Below are 24,000 nucleotides of genomic sequence, written 5' to 3' on the forward strand. Positions count from 1 at the left end.
CACAAAACCTCTCGGCACAACACCTCTCGGCACAAAACATCTCGGCACAACACCTCTCGGCACAAAACCTCTCGGCACAAAACCTCTCGGCACAAAACCTCTCGGCACAACACCTCTCGGCACAAAACCTCTCGGCACTACACCTCTCGGCTCAAAACCTCTCGGCACAAAACCTCTCGGCACAACACCTCTCGGCACAACACCTCTCGGCACAAAACCTATCGGCACAAAATTTCTCGGCACAAAACCTCTCGGCACAAATCCTCTCGGCACAACACCTCTCGGCACAACACCTCTCGGCACAAAACCTCTCGGCACAAAACCTCTCGGCACAAAACCTCTCGGCACAACACCTCTCGGCACAAAACCTCTCGGCACAACACCTGTCGGCACAAAACCTCTCGGCACAACACCTCTCGGCTCAAAACCTCTCGGCACAAAACCTCTCGGCACAAAACCTCTCCCCTATTGGACCTAGACAGTTTGTGTGTATGTATTGATATGTAGGCTACGTGTACCATTTTTAAATTGATGTTGTTCTGTCCTTGAGCTGTTCTTGATGATTAATTCTATTGAATACAGCAAAGAGCTGCTGTTTTTTTATGACTATTTCATGTTTAAGTCGTTATTCATCAGTGTCAACACTTCGTTCATAACTTTTATAAGCCATAAAATGCACTTTCTCCCTATGTTTCACGCTGCGAACCGGCACTGCAGCTGTAATGGATGGAGCAGTGCAACGTGTTTCCATGCGTTGTCATCATTAGTGGCTTGTGTCTTTTTTTAATATTGAGGAATATTTCCCTTTCTCTGGTCATAGGAGGAACAACATGAATTGGTGCCTGAGGTAGATACGGTGTGACTTGAGTTTCGCCATCAGCTGGAAAACGGTGTCTCCTTTTCTCAGCTTCTTCCTTCCCTCCACTCAGACTGACCATCAGTCCAGTAAAAATATATAGATATTAAGTTATTAATATGTTAGTAACTATATTAAGCTCACTCAAGCTGTGTCTCACAAGTAATACAACAAATGATCTATCACCAGTGTGATCATATTTAAAAAAAAATATATATCATTGCAAAATGGTCTGAGGAGAACAACAATGGCAGGGCGATGGAAGAATAGCCAATATGCAGTGGTAATGTATTGGACCTGTAGTCTCCTGATCAAACATCAGAACTGATTTTTAATTGGTTAATGTTGCTTAGGCTTACATCTTCTAGTGATGTTTTTTTTTTTTTAAAGGAGCGTTAGATCTCGGCATTTTGACTCAGGAAATGATTTTCACTCAGAAAATGATTTTCACTCAGAAAATGTTGGAGACCAATGTTTTAGAGAATCAAGAAGTACACTTTCATTCTAGAGAGTAGGTATCTCTCCGTAGATATAGTGCGTGTGTCTGTGCGTGTGTGTGTGTGTGTGTTTGTGTGGTGTGTGTGGTGTGTGTGTGTGTGTGTGTGTGTGTGTGTGTAGTGTGTAGTGTGTGTGTGTGTGTGTGTAGTGTGTAGTGTGTAGTGTGGGTGTGTGTGTGTGTGTGTGTGTGTGTGTGTGTGTGTGTGTGTGTGTGTGTGTGTGTGTGTGTGTGTGTGTGTGTGTGTGTGTGTGTGTGTGCAGGGAAAGGGCAGTATTTATGTTACATGTATTTGAAATATGTACTTAATTACAATCCAAAGCTTTTAGTAACAAGATACTTCGAGACCTGTAATTTGTATATGCAAAATACAAATGCTTTTCCAATTTTTACAGCGGCTCACAACTGTGTGGCTCCCCTTCACCCTGCATTGGTATCAGAGGTCTGATGGTACTATTGTGTGATAAGAGTGACAGCTAAATTAACTAAACATAAATTAACATCTGCGAAGCATGCTGGGTATTATTAAAATTAGCTCCACCCTTTAAAAAAAGGCCAATATTAATACCCAGTGTGCTTCCAATTGTTAATTTTCTATATTTACATTTCACATCTTTGTCATTTAGCAGACACTTATCCAGAGCGATTTACAGTAAGATAACTCAAACAATCACATATCACAGTCATTAGCGTTGCTAACAATGTTTTGGTAGTGAAGGTGTGTACGTGCATTTTGTATTTAGAACATTTTTGAAACGACAAAATAGTATTTATTTTGATAATCTGTCACTGTCTGTCTCTCTCGCTCTCTCTCTTTCTCTCTTTCTCTGTCTCTTTCTCTTTCTCTCGCTCCCCTTCTCTCTCTCTCCCCTTCTCTCTCTCTCTCTCTCACTCTCTCTCTGTCCCTCTCTCTTTCTATCTCTCTCTCTTTCTCTCTCTCCCCTTCTCTCTCTCTCTCTCTCTCTCGCTCTCTCTCTGCACCGACCAGTTCTGACTATTAATTGTAGTATGTGTTCGTCAATGATGCATCTGTTTGTTATCTATGTTAGTTATGTGTCTGTTAGTTATCTTTCTTCCTTTTCCCCCCACCTCCCTCCTCCTCCCTCCTCTTCTCTCCTCTTCCTCCTCCTCCCTCCTCCTCCTCCCTACACCTCCCTCCTCCTCCTCCCTACACCTCCCTCCTCCTCCTCCCTACACCTCCCTCCTCTTCTTTCCTCTTCCTCCCTCCTCCTCCTCCCTCCACCTCGCTCCTCCTCCCTCCTCTTCCCGCCTCCTCCTTCCACCTCTTCTCTCCTCCTCCTCCCTCCTCTTCCTACCTCCTCCCTCCTCCCTCCACCTCGCTCCTCCTCCCTCCTCCTCTTCTCTCCTCCTTCTCCCTCCTCCCTAATCCACCCTCCTCCTCCTCCCCCTCCTCCCCCTCACCCCCCTTCCCTATCTTCTATTCACTCTGGGTTGACAGGTCTCTGGGCTTGTCTACTGACATCATGTGCAATGAATGGAATCCTCTCTCTATCTCGTTCTTTCTCCTCCATGACGCCCCCCCTCTCTCTCTCTCTCTCTCTCTTTCTCTCTCTCTGTCTCTCTCTCCTCCTGTCTAGGCTTGCTCTGTGTATCCTGAGGGTGTGTGTGTGTGTGTGTGTGTGTGAAAAAGTGGCCTATGTGTGAATCCGTTTTTTTGCCTGTGTCACATAAACAGACATATCACATTTTGTGATGAAGGGAAACTTTTAAAACAGTGTATAGAATGATGTTTTCTATCCATTTGATTCAAACCCATTGACTGGTACATAAATAAAGTGTTTTGATCAATAAGTTATTATAATGGTACAATGACTTGAGAGGTTTGGTCTGGATACAAGAGGTTTGGTCTGGATACAAGAGGTTTGGTCTGGATACATGAGGTTTGGTCTGGATACAAGAGGTTTGGTCTGGATACATGAGGTTTGGTCTGGATACAAGAGGTTTGGTCTGGATACATGAGATTTGGTCTGGATACAAGAGGTTTGGTCTGGAGACAAGAGGTTTGGTCTGGATACAAGAGGCTTGGCCTACAGACGAGGTTTGGTCTACAGATGAGGTTTGGTCTACAGATGGGGTTTGGTCAAGATACAAGAGGTTTGGTCTAGAAGCTTTTATATATTTCAAAGTTGCCTCCTATATGTTCAAGGGCCAATCACATTAGTAATACACAGTAAGACATGATGTGATTGGTAGAGGAGTTACAACTAATTTCACCAATCACATTATATTGTTTTTGTATTCCCATTGTGATTGGTCTCTGAACCATGTATAAAACCATCATATTCTTAATCTATAAACCCAATGAAGGCTGAAGCACAATGTCCAAATCGAGGTACCTTTTATAGGTGGGCTGAAATGATACAATGTATGGACTTTGCTTGAAATGCTGACCTCTCAAATCAAATCAAATTGTAACTTGTCACATGCGCCCCGAAAACAACCGGGGGTAGACCTTACCATGAAATGTTTACTTACTAGCCCTTAACCAATTATGCAGTTTTAAGAAAAATAAGAGTTAAGAAAATATTTACTAAATGAACAAAAGTAAAACATTTATATTATTATATATTTTTTTAAGTAACAATAATGAGGCTATAAACAGGAAATACTGTTACCGAGTCGAGGGTACAGGTTAGTCGATGTATTTTGTACATGTAGGTAGGGGTAGAGTGACTATGCATAGATGATAAACAGCAAGTAGCAGCAGTGTAAAAACCAATGTGGAGGTGTCAACGCAAATAGTCCGGCTGACCATTTGATTAGCTGACCAGCAGTCTTATGACTTGGAGGTAGAAGCTGTTAAGCAGTCTGATGTCTTGGAGGTAGAAGCTGTTAAGCAGTCTGATGTCTTGGGGGTAGAAGCTGTTCAGCAGTCTTATGGCTTGGGGGTAGAAGCTGTTCAGCAGTCTGATGGCTTGAGGGTAGAAGCTGTTCAGCAGTCTAATGGCTTGAGGGTAGAAGCTGTTCAGCAGGCTAATGGCTTGAGGGTAGAAGCTGTTCATTAGTCTAATGGCTTGAGGGTAGAAGCTGTTCAGCAGTCTAATGGCTTGAGGGTAGAAGCTGTTCAGCAGTCTTATGTCTTGGGGGTAGATGTTGTTCAGCAGTCTTGTGTCTTGGGGTAGAAGCTGTTCAGCAGTCTTATGTCTTGGAGGTAGAAGCTGTTCAGCAGTCTTATGTCTTGGGGGTAGAAGCTGTTCAGCAGTCTTATGTCTTGGGGGTAGAAGCTGTTCAGCAGTCTTATGTCTTGGGGGTAAAAGCTGTTCAGCAGTCTTATGTCTTGGGGGTAATAGCTGTTCAGCAGTCTAATGGCTTGGGGGTATAAGCTGTTCAGCAGTCTCATGTCTTGGGGGTAGAAGCTGTTCAGCAGTCTTATGTCTTGGGGTGTAGAAGTTGTTCAGCAGTCTTATGTCTTGGGGGTAGAAGCTGTTCAGCAGTCTTATGTCTTGGGGGTAAAAGCTGTTCAGCAGTCTTATGTCTTGGGGGTAGAAGCTGTTCAGCAGTCGTATGTCTTGGGGGTAAAAGCTGTTCAGCAGTCTTATGTCTTGGGGGTAGAAGCTGTTCAGCAGTCTTATGTCTTGGGGGTAGAAGCTGTTCAGCAGTCTTATGTCTTGGGGTTAGAAGCTGTTCAGCAGTCTTATGTCTTGGGGGTAGAAGCTGTTCAGCAGTCTTATGTCTTGGGGGTAGAAGCTGTTCAGCAGTCTTATGTCTTGGGGGTAAAACTATTAAGAGCCTTTTGGACCTAGACTTGGCGGTCCGGTACCGCTTGCCCTGCTGTAGCAGAGAGAACAGTCTATGACTGGAGTCTTTGACAATTTTTGGGGGCCTTCCTCTGACACCGCCTGGAAGCTTTCCCCCAGTGTTGTACTGGGCTGTGCTAACTACCTTCTGCAGTGCCTTTTGGTCTGATGCCACGCAGTTACCATACCAGGCGGTGATGCAACTGGTCAAGGTGCTCTCGATGGTGCAGCTGTTGAACCTTTTGAGGATCTGGAGACCAATGTCTTTTCGATCTCCTTAGGGGGGAAAGGCGCTGTAGTGCCCTCTTCACGACTGTCTTGGTGTGTTTGGACCATGATTGTTTGATGGTGATGTGGACACCAAGGAACTTGAAGCTCTGTTTGGCCATGAAGTCATGGGTGAACAGGGATTACAGAAAGGGACAAAGCAGGCACCCTGAGGGGCCCCCATGTTGGCATGGCAGATGTGTTGTTGCCTACCCTATCACCACGGACGGCCCGTTAGGAAGTCCAGGATCCAGTTGCAGAGGGAAGTGTTTAGTCCCAGGGCCCTTAGCCTAGTGCTGAGCTTTGAGTGCACTATGGTGTTGAACGCTGAGCTGTAGTCATAGAATAGCATTCTCACGTAGGTGTTCCTTTTGTCCAGGTGGGAAAGGGCAGCATGGAGTGCAATGGAGATTGCATCATCTGTGGATCTGTTGGGTGGTTATGCAAATTGGAGTGGGTCTTGGGAACAGGGACTATGGTGGTCTGCTTGAAACATATTGGTATTACAGACTCAGTCAGGGACAGGTTGAAAATGTCAGTGGAGACACTTGCCAGTTGATCAGCACTTGCTCGGAGTACTCATCCTGGTAATCCGTCTGGCCCTGCGGCCTTGTGAATGTTGACCTGTTTAAAGGTCTTATTCAAATCGGCTATGGAGAGCGTGATCACACAGTCGTCCGGAACAGCTGATGCTCTCATGCATGAATCAGATTTGCTTGACTTGATAAGAGTATATAAGTAGTTTAGCTGGTCTGGTACGCTTGTGGTACGCTTGTGTCACTGGGAAGCTCTCGGCTGTGCTTCCCTTTGTAGTCCGTAATAGTTTGCAAACCCTGCCACATCCGCCGAGCATCGGAGCCGGTGTAGTATGATTCAATCTTAGCCCTGTATTGACGCTTTGCCTGTTTGATGGTTTATCAGAGGGCATAAAAGGATTTCTTATAAGCATCCGGGTTAGAGTTCCGCTCCTTGAAAACGGCAGCTCTGCCCTTTAGCTCAGTGTGAATGTTGCCTGTAATCCATGGCTTCTGGTTGGGGTATGTACGTACAGTCACTGTGGGGATGACGTCATCGATGCACTTATTGATGAAGCCAGTGACTGATGTGGTGTACTCCTCAATACCATCGGAAGAATCCATATTCCAGTCTGTGCTAGCAAAACAGTCCTGTAGCTTAGCATCTGCATCATCTGACCACTTCCTTATTGAGCGAGTCACTGGTTCTTCCTGCTTTAGTTGTTGCTTGTAAGTAGGAATCAGGAGAATAGAGTTATGGTCAGATTTGCCAAATGGAGGACGAGGGAGAGCTTTGTATGCGTCTCTGTCTGTGGAGTAAAGGTGGTCTAGAATTTTTTTTCCCTCTGGTTGCACATTTAAAACAAATTGAAGTTTCCCTGCATTAAACTCCCTGGCCACTAGGAGCGCCACCTCTGGATGAGCATTTTCCTGTTTGCTAATGGCCTTATACAGCTCATTGAGTGCCGTCTTAGTGCCAGCATCAGTTTGTGCTAGTAAATACACAGCCACGAAAAATATAGATGAGAACTCTCTTGGTAAATAGTGTGGTCTACAGCTTATCATGATATGGTCTACCTCAGGTGAGCAAAACCTTGAGACTTCCTTAATATCAGAATTTGTGCACCAGCTGTTATTGACAAATAGACACAGACCCAGCCAACTGTATGTTACCCATGTCGCCGTTCAGCCACGACTCAGTGAAACATAAGATGTTACAGTTTTTAATGTTCCGTTGGTTGGATAATTGTAATCCGAGCTCATCCATTTTGTTATCCAATGATTGCACGTTGGTTAATAGGACTGATGTTAGAGGGTGACTCGCCGGCGGATCCTTAGGTACCCCGACCTACGTCCCCGATATCTCCGTCTCTTCTTCTTCATGCGAATGGCGGGGGTTGTTGGGGCCTGGTCGGGTGTCTGAGGTAAATCCGATTCGTTAAAGACAACTCTAACCTATAATACATCAATCTCTATGTACTTTCTGTTGTGACACTGAGGCGATGTTTTCTTATTTTTTATGTTCATTTTATTATCCCACCACCCTCTTTGTTTTTTAACATATTTTTAACTACGTACAGTACTTTTATATACAACAGTAATTCCTTAACTTCTTGACGCTACCCATCCCGGTAGCGGGATAATTGTCATCAGCAACCGCTGAATAGCATAGCGCCACAGTCAAATAATATTACAAAGAAATATTCATATTCATGAAATCACAAGTGCAATATTGCAAAACACAGCTTAGCCTTTTGTTAATCCACCTGTCGTCTCAGATTTGGAAAGCAATCCAAGCGTTTGTGTAAGTTTATCGATAACATAACATTATGTACACTAAGCATTAAGTAGTTTAAGCTCTTCAATTCCTCTCAGACCATCCCGCCTTTTGGTTTATGATTTACATACATTTTGAACGCTTCTTCTCATATAGCGTCCACAGATTGTGAGCTAAAGATGTTTAAAGACCTTTCCTAAACGTATTATTATATTATTGATTGATTGACTTTGGCGTTTCCAAAAATCGACCAATGTTTAATAGTCAATTAGGATTCGAAGAAAAGTTTACAACAGCAGCAGGCCTTTAATTTTGTATTATTTTACCTTATTTTACCAGGCAGGTCAATTAAGAGGAAACTCCATTTGATAATGACAACCTTCACGTGTTGCCTACGCTACTGATTTCCTTCAGAACATCGCTGAGGGGAATTTAGGACCTTTTTTTAACTTGGTGAAATAGTTAGATGCATTAGCCTAATGCTCTACATAGGTTACTGGGGAGAATTCAGCAGTGACGTAGCGACTGCGGAGACTAACAGCCAGAACAGGATTTGAACCAGCAACTCAGCCTTTACAAAGGGCACAATCACCTGTTCTAATAAAGTCCAGACCTCCCCACACAGTCACTGGTGGGCTAGGGATACACACGTTTTTGGTTGAAGGATGCCAGGTGACTCGGTTTATATGCTAGCTAGCTAGCTTCTGATTCAAAAGTTATTGGACATTAAAATATGACATAATTAGCCCAATTTGGGGATTAGTCTAATTATGTTTGTATCTAACTCAGTAAAATATAAATTATAACATTTTCAATGCTTTGAAAGTTACGTGAATGTTAAGCATATAAATATGTTGATTTGTTTCAATGAGTTGATCAGCCCAATAAATTGACTCTGTATAGAGTAAATATACTGTACCAGTTAAAAGTTTGGAAACACCTACTCATTCTTTATTTTCACTATTTTCTACCTTGTAGAATAATAGTGAAGACATTCAAAACTATGAAATAACACATATGGAGTCATGTAGTAACCAAGAAAGTGTTAAATAAATCTACATATATTTTATATTTTTGATTCTTCACGGTAGCCACCCTTTCCCTAGATGACAGCTTTTCACACTCTTGGCATTCTCTCAACCAGCTTCACCTGGAATGCTTTTCCAACAGTCTCGAAGGAGTTCCCACATATATGCTGAGCACTTGTTGGCTGCTTTTCCTTCACTTTGCAGTTCAACAAATTACAAACCACCTCAATTGGGTTGAGGTCAAGTGATTGTGGAAGCCAGGTCATCTGATGCAGCTCTCCATCACTCTCCTTCATTGTCAAATAGACCTTACACAGCCTGGAGGTGTGTTGGGTCAATGTCATGTTGAAAAAAACAAGTGCTCAGCGTATATGGGAACTCTCCTTCAAGACTGTTGGAAAAGCATTCCAGCACATTCAGACCTTTATGGTGATGAGTGATGAGTGGCCAGACAGAATCCACTTCTCAGCCAAAGGCACATGGCAATCTACTCGAAGTTTGCTAAAAAAAAAAAGGCACCTAAGGACTCTCAGACCACGAAAAACAAGATTCTCTGGTCTGATTGAAGCAAAATTGAACTCTTTGGCCTGAATGCAAAGTGTCACGTCTGGAGCACACCTGGCACTATCCCTACAGTGAAGCATGGTGGTGGCAGCATTGTGCTCTGGGGATGTTTTTCAGCTGCAGAGACTGTGAGACTAGTCAGGGTTGAGGGAATGATGAATTGAGCACAGAGAGATCCTTGATGAAAACCTGCTCTAGTGCGTTCAGGGTGAAGGTTCATCTTCCAACAGGACAACACAGGGACAAGTCTCTGAATGTCCTTGAGTGGTCCAGCCAGAGCCCAGACTTGGGTAAAACATCTATGGAAAGATCTGAAAATAGCTGTGCAGCGACGCTCCCCATCCAACCTGACAGAGGTTGAGAGGATCTGCTGAGACGAATGGGAGAAACTCCCCACATACAGGTGTGCCAAGCTTGTAGCATCAGACCCAAGAAGCCAAAGGTGCTTCAACAAAGCACTGAGTAAAGGGCCGAATACTTGTAAATGTGATTTTTCCGTCTTTTATTTTACGTTATATGAATTTATTTTTACACATTGTAGAATAAGAATACGACTGTAATGTAACAAAATGTGGAAAATGTCAAGGGGTCTGAATACTTTCTGAATGCTCTGTATATCCCTCTCTCTCTCTCTGTCTCTCTGTCTCTCTCTGTCTCTCTCTCTCTGTCTCTCTGTCTCTCTCTCTCTGTCTTTCTGTCTCTCTCTCTCTATCTCTCTCTCTCTCTGTCTCTCTGTCTCTCTAGCTCTGTCTCGCTCTCTCTCTCTCTCTCTCTCTCTCTCTCTCTCTCTCTCTCTCTCTCTCTCTCTCTCTCTCTCTCTCACTCTTTCTGACAGTGGGAACATTGTTCAGCACCTCTGGAGGAAATCTGTCCAGCTGTGGTATCTGAGCTGGTTGTGTGGTGTGGTTTAGAGATGAGGAAAGAGTGTATGTTGGGGGTTTAGTGTGTGCGTGTCTGTGTGTTTGATTGTGTGTGTGGCTGTGGTTGCGTGCGTGCGTGCGTGTGTGTGTTTGTCTTTGTCTGCTTGTCTGTTTCAGTCGATTATGGATAATAAAACATCATTGCTGTGTTTGGATGTGATGAGAGGATGTGAGTGATTTATGATAGTATGTTTGCTTCTTAACATTGAGATCAAGACAGACAGAGAGAGATACGATGATAGATAGAAGAAGAGAGAGAGAGAGAGAGAGAGAGAGAGAGAGAGAGAGAGAGAGAGAGAGAGAGAGAGAGAGAGAGAGAGAGAGAGAGAGAGAGAGAGAGAGAGAGAGAGAGAGAGAGAGAGACTTAAAGACAGTAGTAGCATAAGTTGTGGTGACCATTACTGGTACAGCTTTAGCCATAAATCTGTCTTGGGGTCACCAACTCAGTAACCACACCAGACACTGTATTATACTAACCACAGCTTCCATGGCCTCCAGAGCTCAATAATCCGTACCACACCACAGCAGGCCCCATTTCCTCAGTCCGGATGTACTTAATAAAAGGTTTATTCATGTCTTAAAACGCCTCAGTATATCCACTTACTTAATTGAAGCCAACGATACTCGATATATTCAAAAGGGGTCTGTTAGCATATACCGGAGCTAGTGGGTGATGGTTGTGTGACTGTTCAGCAAAGCCAATTGCTGGTGCTTTGACATAACCATGGGTTCCGTAAGGGTTTCAGGTCGGTACTACGACATGCTGGAGAAACCTTACACACAGCGTGCGAATCAACAGATCTTGGGGCGTTATGCAGCGGTCAGATTCCATTGTAAAACGTTTCATTTGTTGCAAAACGTTACGCCAGACGGGAAAAGTTTTTGGATAAAAAAGAATAAAAATAGAGTGTTTACTATTGTACGCATTCAGGTAGGTCCCTCCTTGTCTGGTTTCGTTTGCTTCCTAGACTAAACGGTAAAGTATTTTTGCAACAGATGAGCTCAATCAGGCGGAATGCGGTATTCGCTGAGCAATGGGTTCAATACTAGTCAGTTACAAAACAAATTAGTCCTAATCAGCATCTATTACCTGACATCTATTAACTGACATCTGTTACCTGACATCTATTACCTGACATCTATTACCTGACATTACCTGACATCTATTACCTGACATCTGTTACCTGACATCTATTACCTTACATTACCTGACATCTATTACCTGACATCTATTACCTGACATCTATTACCTGACATCTATTACCTGACATCTAATACCTGACATCTGTTACCTGACATCTATTACCTGACATCTAATACCTGACATCTGTTACCTGACATCTATTACCTGACATCTATTACCTGACATCTATTACCTGACATCTATTAACTGACATTACCTGACATCTATTACCTGACATCTGTTACCTGACATCTATTACCTGACATTACCTGACATCTATTACCTGACATCTATTACCTGACATATATTACCTGACATCTATTACCTGACATCTATTACCTGACATCTAATACCTGACATCTGTTACCTGACATTACCTGACATCTATTACCTGACATTACCTGACATCTATTACCTGACATCTAATACCTGACATCTATTACCTGACATCTATTACCTGACATCTAATACCTGACATCTGTTACCTGACATCTATTACCTGACATCTATTACCTGACATTACCTGACATCTATTACCTGACATCTGTTACCTGACATCTATTACCTTACATTACCTGACATCTATTACCTGACATCTATTACCTGACATCTATTACCTGACATCTAATACCTGACATCTGTTACCTGACATATATTACCTGACATCTATTACCTGACATCTATTACCTGACATCTAATACCTGACATCTGTTACTTGACATCTATTACCTGACATCTATTACCTGACATCTATTACCTGACATTACCTGACATCTATTACCTGACATCTGTTACCTGACATCTATTACCTTACATTACCTGACATCTATTACCTGACATCTATTACCTGACATCTATTACCTGACATCTAATACCTGACATCTATTACCTGACATCTATTACCTGACATCTAATACCTGACATCTGTTACCTGACATCTATTACCTGACATCTATTACCTGACATCTATTACCTGCCATTACCTGACATCTGTTACCTGACATCTATTACCTGACATCTATTACCTGACATCTATTACCTGACATCTAATACCTGACATCTGTTACCTGACATCTATTATCTGCCATCTATTACCTGACATCTGTTACCTAACATCTATTACCTGACATCTATTACCTGACATCTATTACCTGACATCTATTACCTGACATCTATTACCTGACATCTATTACCTGACATTACCTGACATCTATTACCTGACATCTGTTACCTGACATCTATTACCTGACATTACTTGACATCTATTACCTGACATCTATTACCTGACATCTATTACCTGACATCTAATACCTGACATCTGTTACCTGACATCTATTACCTGACATCTATTACCTGACATTACCTGACATCTATTACCTGACATCTAATACCTGACATCTATTACCTGACATCTATTACCTGACATCTAATACCTGACATCTATTACCTGACATCTATTACCTGACATCTAATACCTGACATCTGTTACCTGACATCTATTACCTGACATCTATTACCTGACATCTATTACCTGACATTACCTGACATCTATTACCTGACATCTATTACCTGACATCTAATACCTGACATCTGTTACCTGACATCTATTACCTGACATCTATTACCTGACATCTATTACCTGACATCTATTACCTGACATCTATTACCTGACATCTATTACCTGACATCTATTACCTGACATCTATTACCTGACATCTATTACCTGACATCTATTACCTGACATTACCTGACATCTATTACCTGACATCTGTTACCTGACATCTATTACCTGACATCTATTACCTGACATCTATTACCTGACATCTATTACCTGACATCTATTACCTGACATCTATTACCTGACATTACCTGACATCTATTACCTGACATCTAATACCTGACATCTAATACCTGACATCTGTTACTTGACATCTATTACCTGACATCTATTACCTGACATCTATTACCTGACATTACCTGACATCTATTACCTGACATCTGTTACCTGACATCTATTACCTTACATTACCTGACATCTATTACCTGACATCTATTACCTGACATCTATTACCTGACATCTATTACCTGACATCTAATACCTGACATCTGTTACCTGACATCTATTACCTGACATTACCTGACATCTATTACCTGACATCTATTACCTGACATCTAATACCTGACATCTATTACCTGACATCTATTACCTGACATCTAATACCTGACATCTGTTACCTGACATCTATTACCTGACATCTATTACCTGACATCTATTACCTGCCATTACCTGACATCTGTTACCTGACATCTATTACCTGACATCTATTACCTGACATCTATTACCTGACATCTAATACCTGACATCTGTTACCTGACATCTATTATCTGACATCTATTACCTGACATCTGTTACCTAACATCTATTACCTGACATCTATTACCTGACATCTATTACCTGACATCTATTACCTGACATCTATTACCTGACATCTATTACCTGACATTACCTGACATCTATTACCTGACATCTGTTACCTGACATCTATTACCTGACATTACTTGACATCTATTACCTGACATCTATTACCTGACATCTATTACCTGACATCTAATACCTGACATCTGTTACCTGACATCTATTACCTGACATCTATTACCTGACATTACCTGACATCTATTACCTGACATCTATTACCTGACATCTATTACCTGACATCTATTACCTGACATCTAATACCTGACATCTATTACCTGACATCTATTACCTGACATCTAATACCTGACATCTGTTACCTGACATCTATTACCTGACATCTATTACCTGACATCTATTACCTGACATTACCTGACATCTATTACCTGACATCTATTACCTGACATCTAATACCTGACATCTGTTACCTGACATCTATTACCTGACATCTATTACCTGACATCTATTACCTGACATCTATTACCTGACATCTATTACCTGACATCTATTACCTGACATCTATTACCTGACATCTATTACCTGACATCTATTACCTGACATTACCTGACATCTATTACCTGACATCTGTTACCTGACATCTATTACCTGACATCTATTACCTGACATCTATTACCTGACATCTATTACCTGACATCTATTACCTGACATCTATTACCTGACATCTATTACCTGACATCTATTACCTGACATCTATTACCTGACATCTATTACCTGACATCTATTACCTGACATTACCTGACATCTATTACCTGACATCTGTTACCTGACATCTATTACCTGACATTACCTGACATCTATTACCTGACATCTATTACCTGACATCTATTACCTGACATCTATTACCTGACATCTAATACCTGACATCTGTTACCTGACATCTATTACCTGACATTACCTGACATCTATTACCTGACATCTAATACCTGACATCTATTACCTGACATCTATTACCTGACATCTAATACCTGACATCTGTTACCTGACATCTATTACCTGACATCTATTACCTGACATCTATTACCTGACATTACCTGACATCTATTACCTGACATCTATTACCTGACATCTAATACCTGACATCTGTTACCTGACATCTATTACCTGACATCTATTACCTGACATCTATTACCTGACATCTATTACCTGACATCTAATACCTGACATCTATTACCTGACATCTATTACCTGACATCTATTACCTGACATCTATTACCTGACATTACCTGACATTACCTGACATCTATTACCTGACATCTATTACCTGACATCTATTACCTGACATTACCTGACAGTGTCATTTTATTTCCATTTGCTAGATTACAGAGTGAAACAAATGTATTTATTCATTTCTTCAGTACAGCAACTGATTATACAAAGCGTACGTTCTCCTTTTCTCGCTAAATTTCACTTTAAGCGTCATTCTTTGGATACCTATTTTATATCCATTAGGTATATAACACTTTGTCCTTGTTAGCTATTCTTCATTCATCGGTCAAAGACTGCCCTTGTTAGTCTGTAATGACAGTGAAGACTCTATTCATTGGTTGAGTTGATCTAAGTGGAGAGCTTAATGCCTTCATTTCCTTAGTTGACCTACCTAGCAGGGTCACACACACATGCACACACGCGCATGCACGCACGCACGCTCGCACGCACACACACACACACACACACACACACACACACACACACACACACACACACACACACACACACACACACACACACCACACAGCTAGCAGGGTTCATCTGGTAACAATTATAGAACCAAAGAGAATCACTGAGAGTTTATTACAGACGTAGACAGTGGGTTACTGACACTCTAGAGGGGGTTTCAGCCATATGTAGACAGTGGGTTACTGACACCCTAGAAGGGGGTTTCAGCCATATGTAGACAGAGGGTTACTGACACTCTAGAGGGGGTTTCAGCCATACATAGACAGTGGGTTACTGACACCCTAGAGGGGGTTTCAGCCATATGTAGACAGTGGGTTACTGACACCCTAGAGGGGGTTTCAGCCATATGTAGACAGTGGGTTACTGACACCCTAGAGGGGGTTTCAGCCATATGTAGACAGAGGGTTACTGACACTCTAGAGGGGGTTTCAGCCATATGTAGACAGTGGGTTACTGACACCCTAGAGGGGGTTTCAGCCATATGTAGACAGTGGGTTATAAACACCCTAGAGGGGGTTTCAGCCATATGTAGACAGTGGGTTACTGACACTCTAGAGGGGGTTTCAGCCATATGTAGACAGAGGGTTACTGACACCCTAGAGGGGGTTTCAGCCATATGTAGACAGTGGGTTACTGACACTCTAGAGGGGGTTTCAGCCATATGTAGACAGAGGGTTACTGACACCCTAGAGGGGGTTTCAGCCATATGTAGACAGTGGGTTACTGACACCCTAGAGGGGGTTTCAGCCATATGTAGACAGTGTGTTACTGACACCCTAGAGGGGGTTTCAGCCATATGTAGACAGTGGGTTACTGACACCCTAGAGGGGGTTTCAGCCATACGTAGACAGTGGGTTACTGACACCCTAGAGGGGGTTTCAGCCATACGTAGACAGTGGGTTACTGACACACTTGAGGGGGTTTCAGCCATACGTAGACAGTGGGTTACTGACACCCTAGAGGGGGTTTCAGCCATATGTAGACAGTGGGTTATAAACACCCTAGGGGGGTTTCAGCCATACATAGACAGTGGGTTACTGACACTCTAGAGGGGGTTTCAGCCATATGTAGACAGTGGGTTACTGACACTCTAGAGGGGGTTTCAGCCATATGTAGACAGTGGGTTACTGACACCCTAGAGGGGGTTTCAGCCATACGTAGACAGTGGGTTACTGACACCCTAGAGGGGGTTTCAGCCATACGTAGACAGTGGGTTACTGACACCCTAGAGGGGGTTTCAGCCATACGTAGACAGTGGGTTACTGACACTCTAGAGGGGGTTTCAGCCATACGTAGACAGTGGGTTACTGACACCCTAGAGGGGGTTTCAGCCATATGTAGACAGTGGGTTATAAACACCCTAGGGGGGTTTCAGCCATACGTAGACAGTGGGTTACTGACACCCTAGAGGGGGTTTCAGCCATATGTAGACAGTGGGTTATAAACACCCTAGGGGGGTTTCAGCCATACGTAGACAGTGGGTTACTGACACTCTAGAGGGGGTTTCAGCCATATGTAGACAGTGGGTTACTGACACTCTAGAGGGGATTTCAGCCATATGTAGACAGTGGGTTACTGACACTCTAGAGGGGGTTTCAGCCATACGTAGACAGTGGGTTACTGACACTCTAGAGGGGGTTTCAGCCATATGTAGACAGTGGGTTACTGACACTCTAGAGGGGGTTTCAGCCATATGTAGACAGTGGGTTACTGACACTCTAGAGGGGGTTTCAGCCATACATATACAGTGGGTTACTGACACTCTAGAGGGGGTTTCAGCCATACGTAGACAGTGGGTTACTGACACTCTAGAGGGGGTTTCAGCCATACGTAGACAGTGGGTTACTGACACTCTAGAGGGGGTTTCAGCCATATGTAGACAGTGGGTTACTAACACCCTAGAGGGGGTTTCAGCCATATGTAGACAGTGGGTTATAAACACCCTAGAGGGGGTTTCAGCCATATGTAGACAGTGGGTTACTGACACCCTAGAGGGGGTTTCAGCCATATGTAGACAGTGGGTTACTGACACTCTAGAGGGGGTTTCAGCCATATGTAGACAGTGGGTTACTGACACTCTAGAGGGGGTTTCAGCCATATGTAGACAGTGGGTTACTGACACTCTAGAGGGGGTTTCAGCCATACGTAGACAGTGGGTTACTGACACTCTAGAGGGGGTTTCAGCCATATGTAGACAGTTGGTTGCTAACACCCTAGAGGGGGTTTCAGCCATACGTAGACAGTGGGTTATAAACACCTTAGAGGGGGTTTCAGCCATATGTAGACAGTGGGTTACTGACACCCTAGAGGGGGTTTCAGCCATATGTAGACAGTGGGTTATAAACACCCTAGAGGGGTTTTCAGCCATATGTAGACAGTGGGTTACTAACACCCTAGGGGGGTTTCAGCCATACATGGACAGTGGGTTACTGACACCCTAGAGGGGTTTTCAGCCATATGTAGACAGTGGGTTATAAACACCCTAGAGTGGGTTTCAGCCATATGTAGACAGTGGGTTATAAACACCCTAGAGGGGGTTTCAGCCATATGTAGACAGTGGGTTATAAACACCCTAGAGGGGGTTTCAGCCATATGTAGACAGTGGGTTACTGACACCCTAGAGGGGGTTTCAGCCATATGTAGACAGTGGGTTACTAACACCCTAGAGGGGGTTTCAGCCATATGTAGACAGTGGGTTACTGACACCCTAGAGGGGGTTTCAGCCATATGTAGACAGTGGGTTATAAACACCCTAGAGGGGTTTTCAGCCATATGTAGACAGTGGGTTACTAACACCCTAGGGAGGTTTCAGCCATACGTAGACAGTTGGTTTCTGACACCCTAGAGGGGGTTTCAGCCATACATGGACAGTGGGTTACTGACACCCTAGAGGGGTTTTAAGCCATACGTAAACAGTGGGTTACTAACACCCTAGAGGGGGTTTCAGCCATACGTAGACAGTGGGTTATAAACACCTTAGAGGGGGTTTCAGCCATATGTAGACAGTTGGTTGCTAACACTTTAGAGGGGTTTCAGCCATACGTTAGTAATACAGGTTTTTCTTGTAAAAGAGATTTCATCTCAATGACTTGTCTAAGGTTACATTTCTAAAACACATACTGGTATTTCAGTTATTTATCAATATTATTGACAATATGTGTATTATTATTTATCAGAGGGCCAAATGGTTCTGTTTTCTAAACCAGTGAGCCAATCAAATCAGCTACTGCAAGGAGAGAGTTCCAAGGAGATTTGTTTGTTATAGACAGCAGACTCTGGGTCGTTGAAACAAGAGGAAGGAAGAGTAAGAGTATGTCCGTGGATTGAGGTGACTGATACTTGTTTAACAATGAACTGGAACTCATCTGGCATGGGCACAGGACTAGATGTTTCAGATCTGATGTTCTACAGTGGTCTGTTATTAATCAGATGATCTGGTGTTCTACAGTGTTCTGTTATTAATCAGATGATCTGGTGTTCTACAGTGTTCTGTTATTAATCAGATGTTCTGGTGTTCTACAGTGTTCTGTTATTAATCAGATGTTCTGGTGTTCTACAGTGTTCTGTTATTAATCAGATGTTCTGGTGTTCTACAGTGTTCTGTTATTAATCAGATGATCTGGTGTTCTACAGTGTTCTGTTATTAATCAGATGATCTGGTGTTCTACAGTGTTCTGTTATTAATCAGATGTTCTGGTGTTCTACAGTGTTCTGTTATTAATCAGATGATCTGGTGTTCTACAGTGTTCTGTTATTAATCAGATGTTCTGGTGTTCTATAGTGTTCTGTTATTAATCAGATGTTTCTGTTCTGGTGTTCTACAGTGTTCTGTTATTAATCAGATGTTCTGGTGTTCTACAGTGTTCTGTTATTAATCAGATGTTTCTGTTCTGGTGTTCTACAGTGTTCTGTTATTAATCAGATGTTCTGGTGTTCTACAGTGTTCTGTTATTAATCAGATGTTCTGGTGTTCTGTTATTAATCAGATGTTCTGGTGTTCTACAGTGTTCTGTTATTAATCAGATTTTCTGGTGTTCTACAGTGTTCTGTTATTAATCAGATGTTCTGGTGTTCTACAGTATTCTGTTATTAATCAGATGTTCTGGTGTTCTACAGTGTTCTGTTATTATTCAGATGTTTCTGTTCTGGTGTTCTGCAGTGTTCTGCTCACAGAACAGGACGAGTGCTGAAGCGTGTGGCGTTTAAAACTTGTCTGTCCTCGGTTGCAACAATCAGTACTGAGTTCCAAACTGCCTCTGGAAGCAATGCCAGCACAATAATTGTTTGTCGGGAGCTTCATGAAATGGATTTCCATGGCCGAGCAGCAGCACACAAGCCTAAGTATCACCATGCACAATGCCAAGAGTCTGCTGGAGTGGTGTAAACCGAGCCGCCATTGGACTCAGGAGCAGTGGAACCGCAGTATCTGGAGTGATAAATCACGCTTCACCATCTGGCAGTTTGGCGGACGAATTTGGGTTTGGCAGAAGCCAGGAGAACGCTACCTGCCCCAGTGTAACGTCTGGTGTAGGAGGAATCATGGACTGTGACAGTTGTTCAGGGTTCAGCCCCTTAGCTCCAGTGAAACAAAATCTTAGCGCTACAGCATACAATTACATTCCAGACGATTCTGTGCGTACAACTTTGTGGCAACAGTTTGGGGAAGGCCCTTTCCTGTTTCAGCTTGACTGGGCTGCAGAGCCCTGACCTCAACCCCATTGAACACCTTTGCAATGAATTGGAACACCGACTGCGAGCCAGGCCTAATCACCCAACATCAGTGCCCGACCTCACTAATACTCTTGTGGCTGAATGGAAGCAAGTCCCCGCAGCAAAGTTCCAACATCTAGTGGAAAGCCTTCCCAGAAGAGTGGAGGCTGTTATAGCAGCAATGTTCCAACATCTAGTGGAAAGCCTTCCCAGAAGAGTGGAGGCTGTTATAACAGCAATGTACCAACATCTAGTGGAAAGCCTTCCCAGAAGAGTGGAAGCTGTTTCAGTAGCAAAGAGGCGACCAGGTGTCCACATACTTTTGGTTATGTATTGTGTGTGTGTGTGTGTGTGTGTGTGTGTGTGTGTGTGATGTAAGGCACTCTGTAAGAGGCTGACTAATGTTTCGGGATAAACGGGGCAATTAGCTTTGATCTTACACACAAACACACACACACACACACACACACACACACACACACACACACACACACACTGACAGAGTGTGAAAACCTGCCAATCCATGGGAGGCAATTTTAGGAGTCAGCAACATAAATGAGGCAAATAATATTTCTAAACACAATTGGCAATCACTCGAGTTTATCCGTTCTGACAAAGTTACTTTCATGCATTGAACTATAATATTTATTGGTCCATCATCTGTTCAAGCTCCGTAGTCATAGTTTGGAAATCAATCCGATACAGTTTCCAATACTGATCTTATTATCTCTTTATACCACAGCATTGTTGAACACTTGTTTATGATTGGACAAGGACAAACAAAGACGATGAACAAGATCCCTGGAGAGATGATACACTTCCCAGATCATAATTGTTAGCTCATTTGTCCATGGGAAAATATCCCATTTAGAAGAATATTTATCTTCTTTTATACATCAATAGTGTCTTGGTTTGTGCAATAAGTCCCATAATTCATACAAGATGGGTGACATACTTCGTTCCAAAGCCCATTCAGCTCCAATTCAGCTTAAATTGAGGAGTTATTTGGTTGTTTCACTTTGTGTAGTCCGCCAATGTTGTCTTTAATATTTATAGTGTGTTCTACTTTTCTATTTCTGAGGCTGACGCCATAGTGCTTGTAATGGTGTTGTTTGATGTCTTCTTCCTCTCTTTCTGCTTCCAAACTCTTTACCATGTTGTTTTGATTTGGCCAGTGTAATGACTAGGCCTAACTTACATACGGACGGACGACTTCTCTCTGTTATCTTATCATGTAGCTAATTTCTGTCTTGTCTTTTCTCCAGGGTGGTTCTGTATGAGTGCTGTCCTGGCTACATGAAGCTGGAAGGCATGAAAGGATGCCCTGCAGGTAAGTGTCTACCAGGGGCGGACTGGCCATCTGGCATTTCGGGCGAATGCCAGATGGGCTGGTCCATTTTTTTGTCTAGTGGGCCTGTCTTGAGTTTCTTGCGCAACATGATCATTATCAGGCTAATAATGCGGGGCCTCAAGTGTGGGAAAAAAATGGTCTGGTTTGTCAGAAATGCCTGAGCCGATTTCTGGTCCCAGTTCGCCCCTGGTGTGTACTCTCATGGACTTTAATCAAAGCTCCTAAATGTCCTAAATATCCTCACACTCCCATTTCCCACCTCCATCTGTTACCCTCATCCCCAACACACTCCCACTTCCTACCTCCATCTGTCACCCTCATCCCCAACACACTCCCACTTCCTACCTCCATCTGTCACCCTCATCCCCAACACACTCCTACTTCCGACTTCTATCTGTCACCCTCATCCCCAACACACTCCCACTTCCCACCTCCATCTGTCACCCTCATCCCCAACACACTCCCACTTCCTACCTCCATCTGTCACCCTCATCCCCAACACACTCCCACTTCCCACCTCCATCTGTTACCCTCATCCCCAACACACTCCCACTTCCTACCTCCATCTGTCACCCTCATCCCCAACACACTCCAACGTCCCACCTCTTTCACCCTATCATGCATCTTACCTCTATAACGCTATAGTAGCTCTACAGCGACTGTAATAACTATACAGCAACTACTATAACTCTATCATGACCATAATGACTCTGTAACTATAATACCTCTATAGCAACTAAAATAACTATATACTGTAGCTCTATTAAAAACTCTATAGCTGCTATAATAACTATATAACTATAAAAACCCTATAGCCACTATAAAAACTATATATCCACTATATTAACTCTATAGACACTATTTTATTTATTTATGTTATTTATTCACCTTTATTTAACCAGATAGGCTAGTTGAGGCTAGTACACATGGAATAAACAAAACATACAGTCAATAATACAGTAGAACAAAAGAAAACAAAAAGTCTATATACAGTGAGTGCAAATGAGGTAAGTTAAGGAAATAAATAGGCCATGGTGGCGAAGTAATTACAATATGGCAATTAAACACTGGAATGGTAGATGTGCAAATGATGGATGTGCAAGTAGAGATACTGGGGTGCAAAGGAGCAAGATAAATAATTAAATACACTATGGGGATGAGGTAGATAGATGGGCTGTTTACAGATGGGCTATGTACAGGTGATCTGTGAGCTGCTCTGACAGCTGGTTCTTAAAGCTAGTGAGGGAGATATGAGTCTCCAGCTTCAGAGATTTTTGCAGTTCGTTCCAGTCATTGGCAGCAGAGAACTGGAAGGAAAGACGACCAAAGGAGGAATTGGCTTTGGGGGTGACCAGAGAGATATACCTGCTGGAGCGCGTGCTACGAGTGGGTGCTGCTATGGTGACCAGCGAGCTGAGATAAGGGGGGACTTTACCTAGCAGAGACTTGTAGATGACCTGGAGCAAGTGGGTTTGGCGATGAGAATGAAGCTAGGGCCAACCAACGAGAGCGTACAGGTCGCAATGGTGGGTAGTGTATGGGGCTTTGGTGACAAAATGGCACTGTGATAGACTGCATCCAGTTTGTTGAGTAGAGTGTTGGATGCTATTTTATAGATGACATCACCGAAGTCGAGGATCGGTAGGATGGTCAGTTTTACAAGGGTATGTTTGGCAGCATGAGTGAAGGATGCTTTGTTGCGATATAGAAAGCAGATTCTAGATTTAATTTTGGATTGGAGATGCTTAATGTGAGTCTGGAAGGAGAGTTTACAGTCTAACCAGAAACCTAGGTATTTGTAGTTGTCCACGTATTTGTGTAGTTATTCCACGTAAGTCAGAGCCGTCCAGAGTAGTGATGCTGGTCGAGCGGGTGCAGGCAGCGATTGGTTAAAGAGCATGCATTTAGTTTTACTAGCGTTTAAGAGCAGTTGGAGGCCACGGAAGGAGAGTTGCATGTCATTGAAGCTCGTCTGCAGGTTAGTTAACACAGTGTCCAAAGAGTTTTTATATATAGTTATAATAACTATATTACTCTATAAAAACTCTATAGCCATCATAATAACTATATAGCAACTTTAATACCTTTAATACCTTATAATACCTTATAGTGGCTATAAAAAACGATTATAATAACTCTATAGCAACTTTAATAAATATATAACTCCATAAAAACTCCATAGTAACTACAATAACTATATAGCCACTATAATAACTACGTAGCCACCACAATTACTATATAACTATAAAAACTCTATAGCCACTATAATAACTATATAGACACTATAAAAACTCTATAGCCACTGTAATAACTATTTAAAACTCTATACAACTCTATAGCCATTGTAATAACTATATAACTCTATAATAACTCTATAGCCACTATAATAACTATATAGCCACTA

General features: G+C 42.6%; 1 protein-coding gene across 11 annotated transcripts in view; it reads left to right on the top strand.

Annotated features, from left to right (window-relative positions):
* postna (periostin, osteoblast specific factor a) overlaps positions 1–24,000 on the top strand; it is an 86,060-nt gene that overhangs the window by 3,051 nt on the left and 59,009 nt on the right. For all 11 annotated transcript variants that reach the window (XM_036967320.2, XM_036967317.2, XM_036967318.2 and 8 more), the window contains exon 3: positions 21,511–21,575. In XM_036967320.2, the coding sequence (XP_036823215.1) occupies positions 21,511–21,575 (65 nt within the window). The remainder of the gene's footprint in view (positions 1–21,510; positions 21,576–24,000) is intronic.

The sequence above is a fragment of the Oncorhynchus mykiss genome, chromosome 29 (genome assembly GCF_057628025.1).
Source record: "Oncorhynchus mykiss isolate SJ-2025 chromosome 29, ASM5762802v1, whole genome shotgun sequence".
Lineage (NCBI taxonomy): Eukaryota > Metazoa > Chordata > Actinopteri > Salmoniformes > Salmonidae > Oncorhynchus > Oncorhynchus mykiss.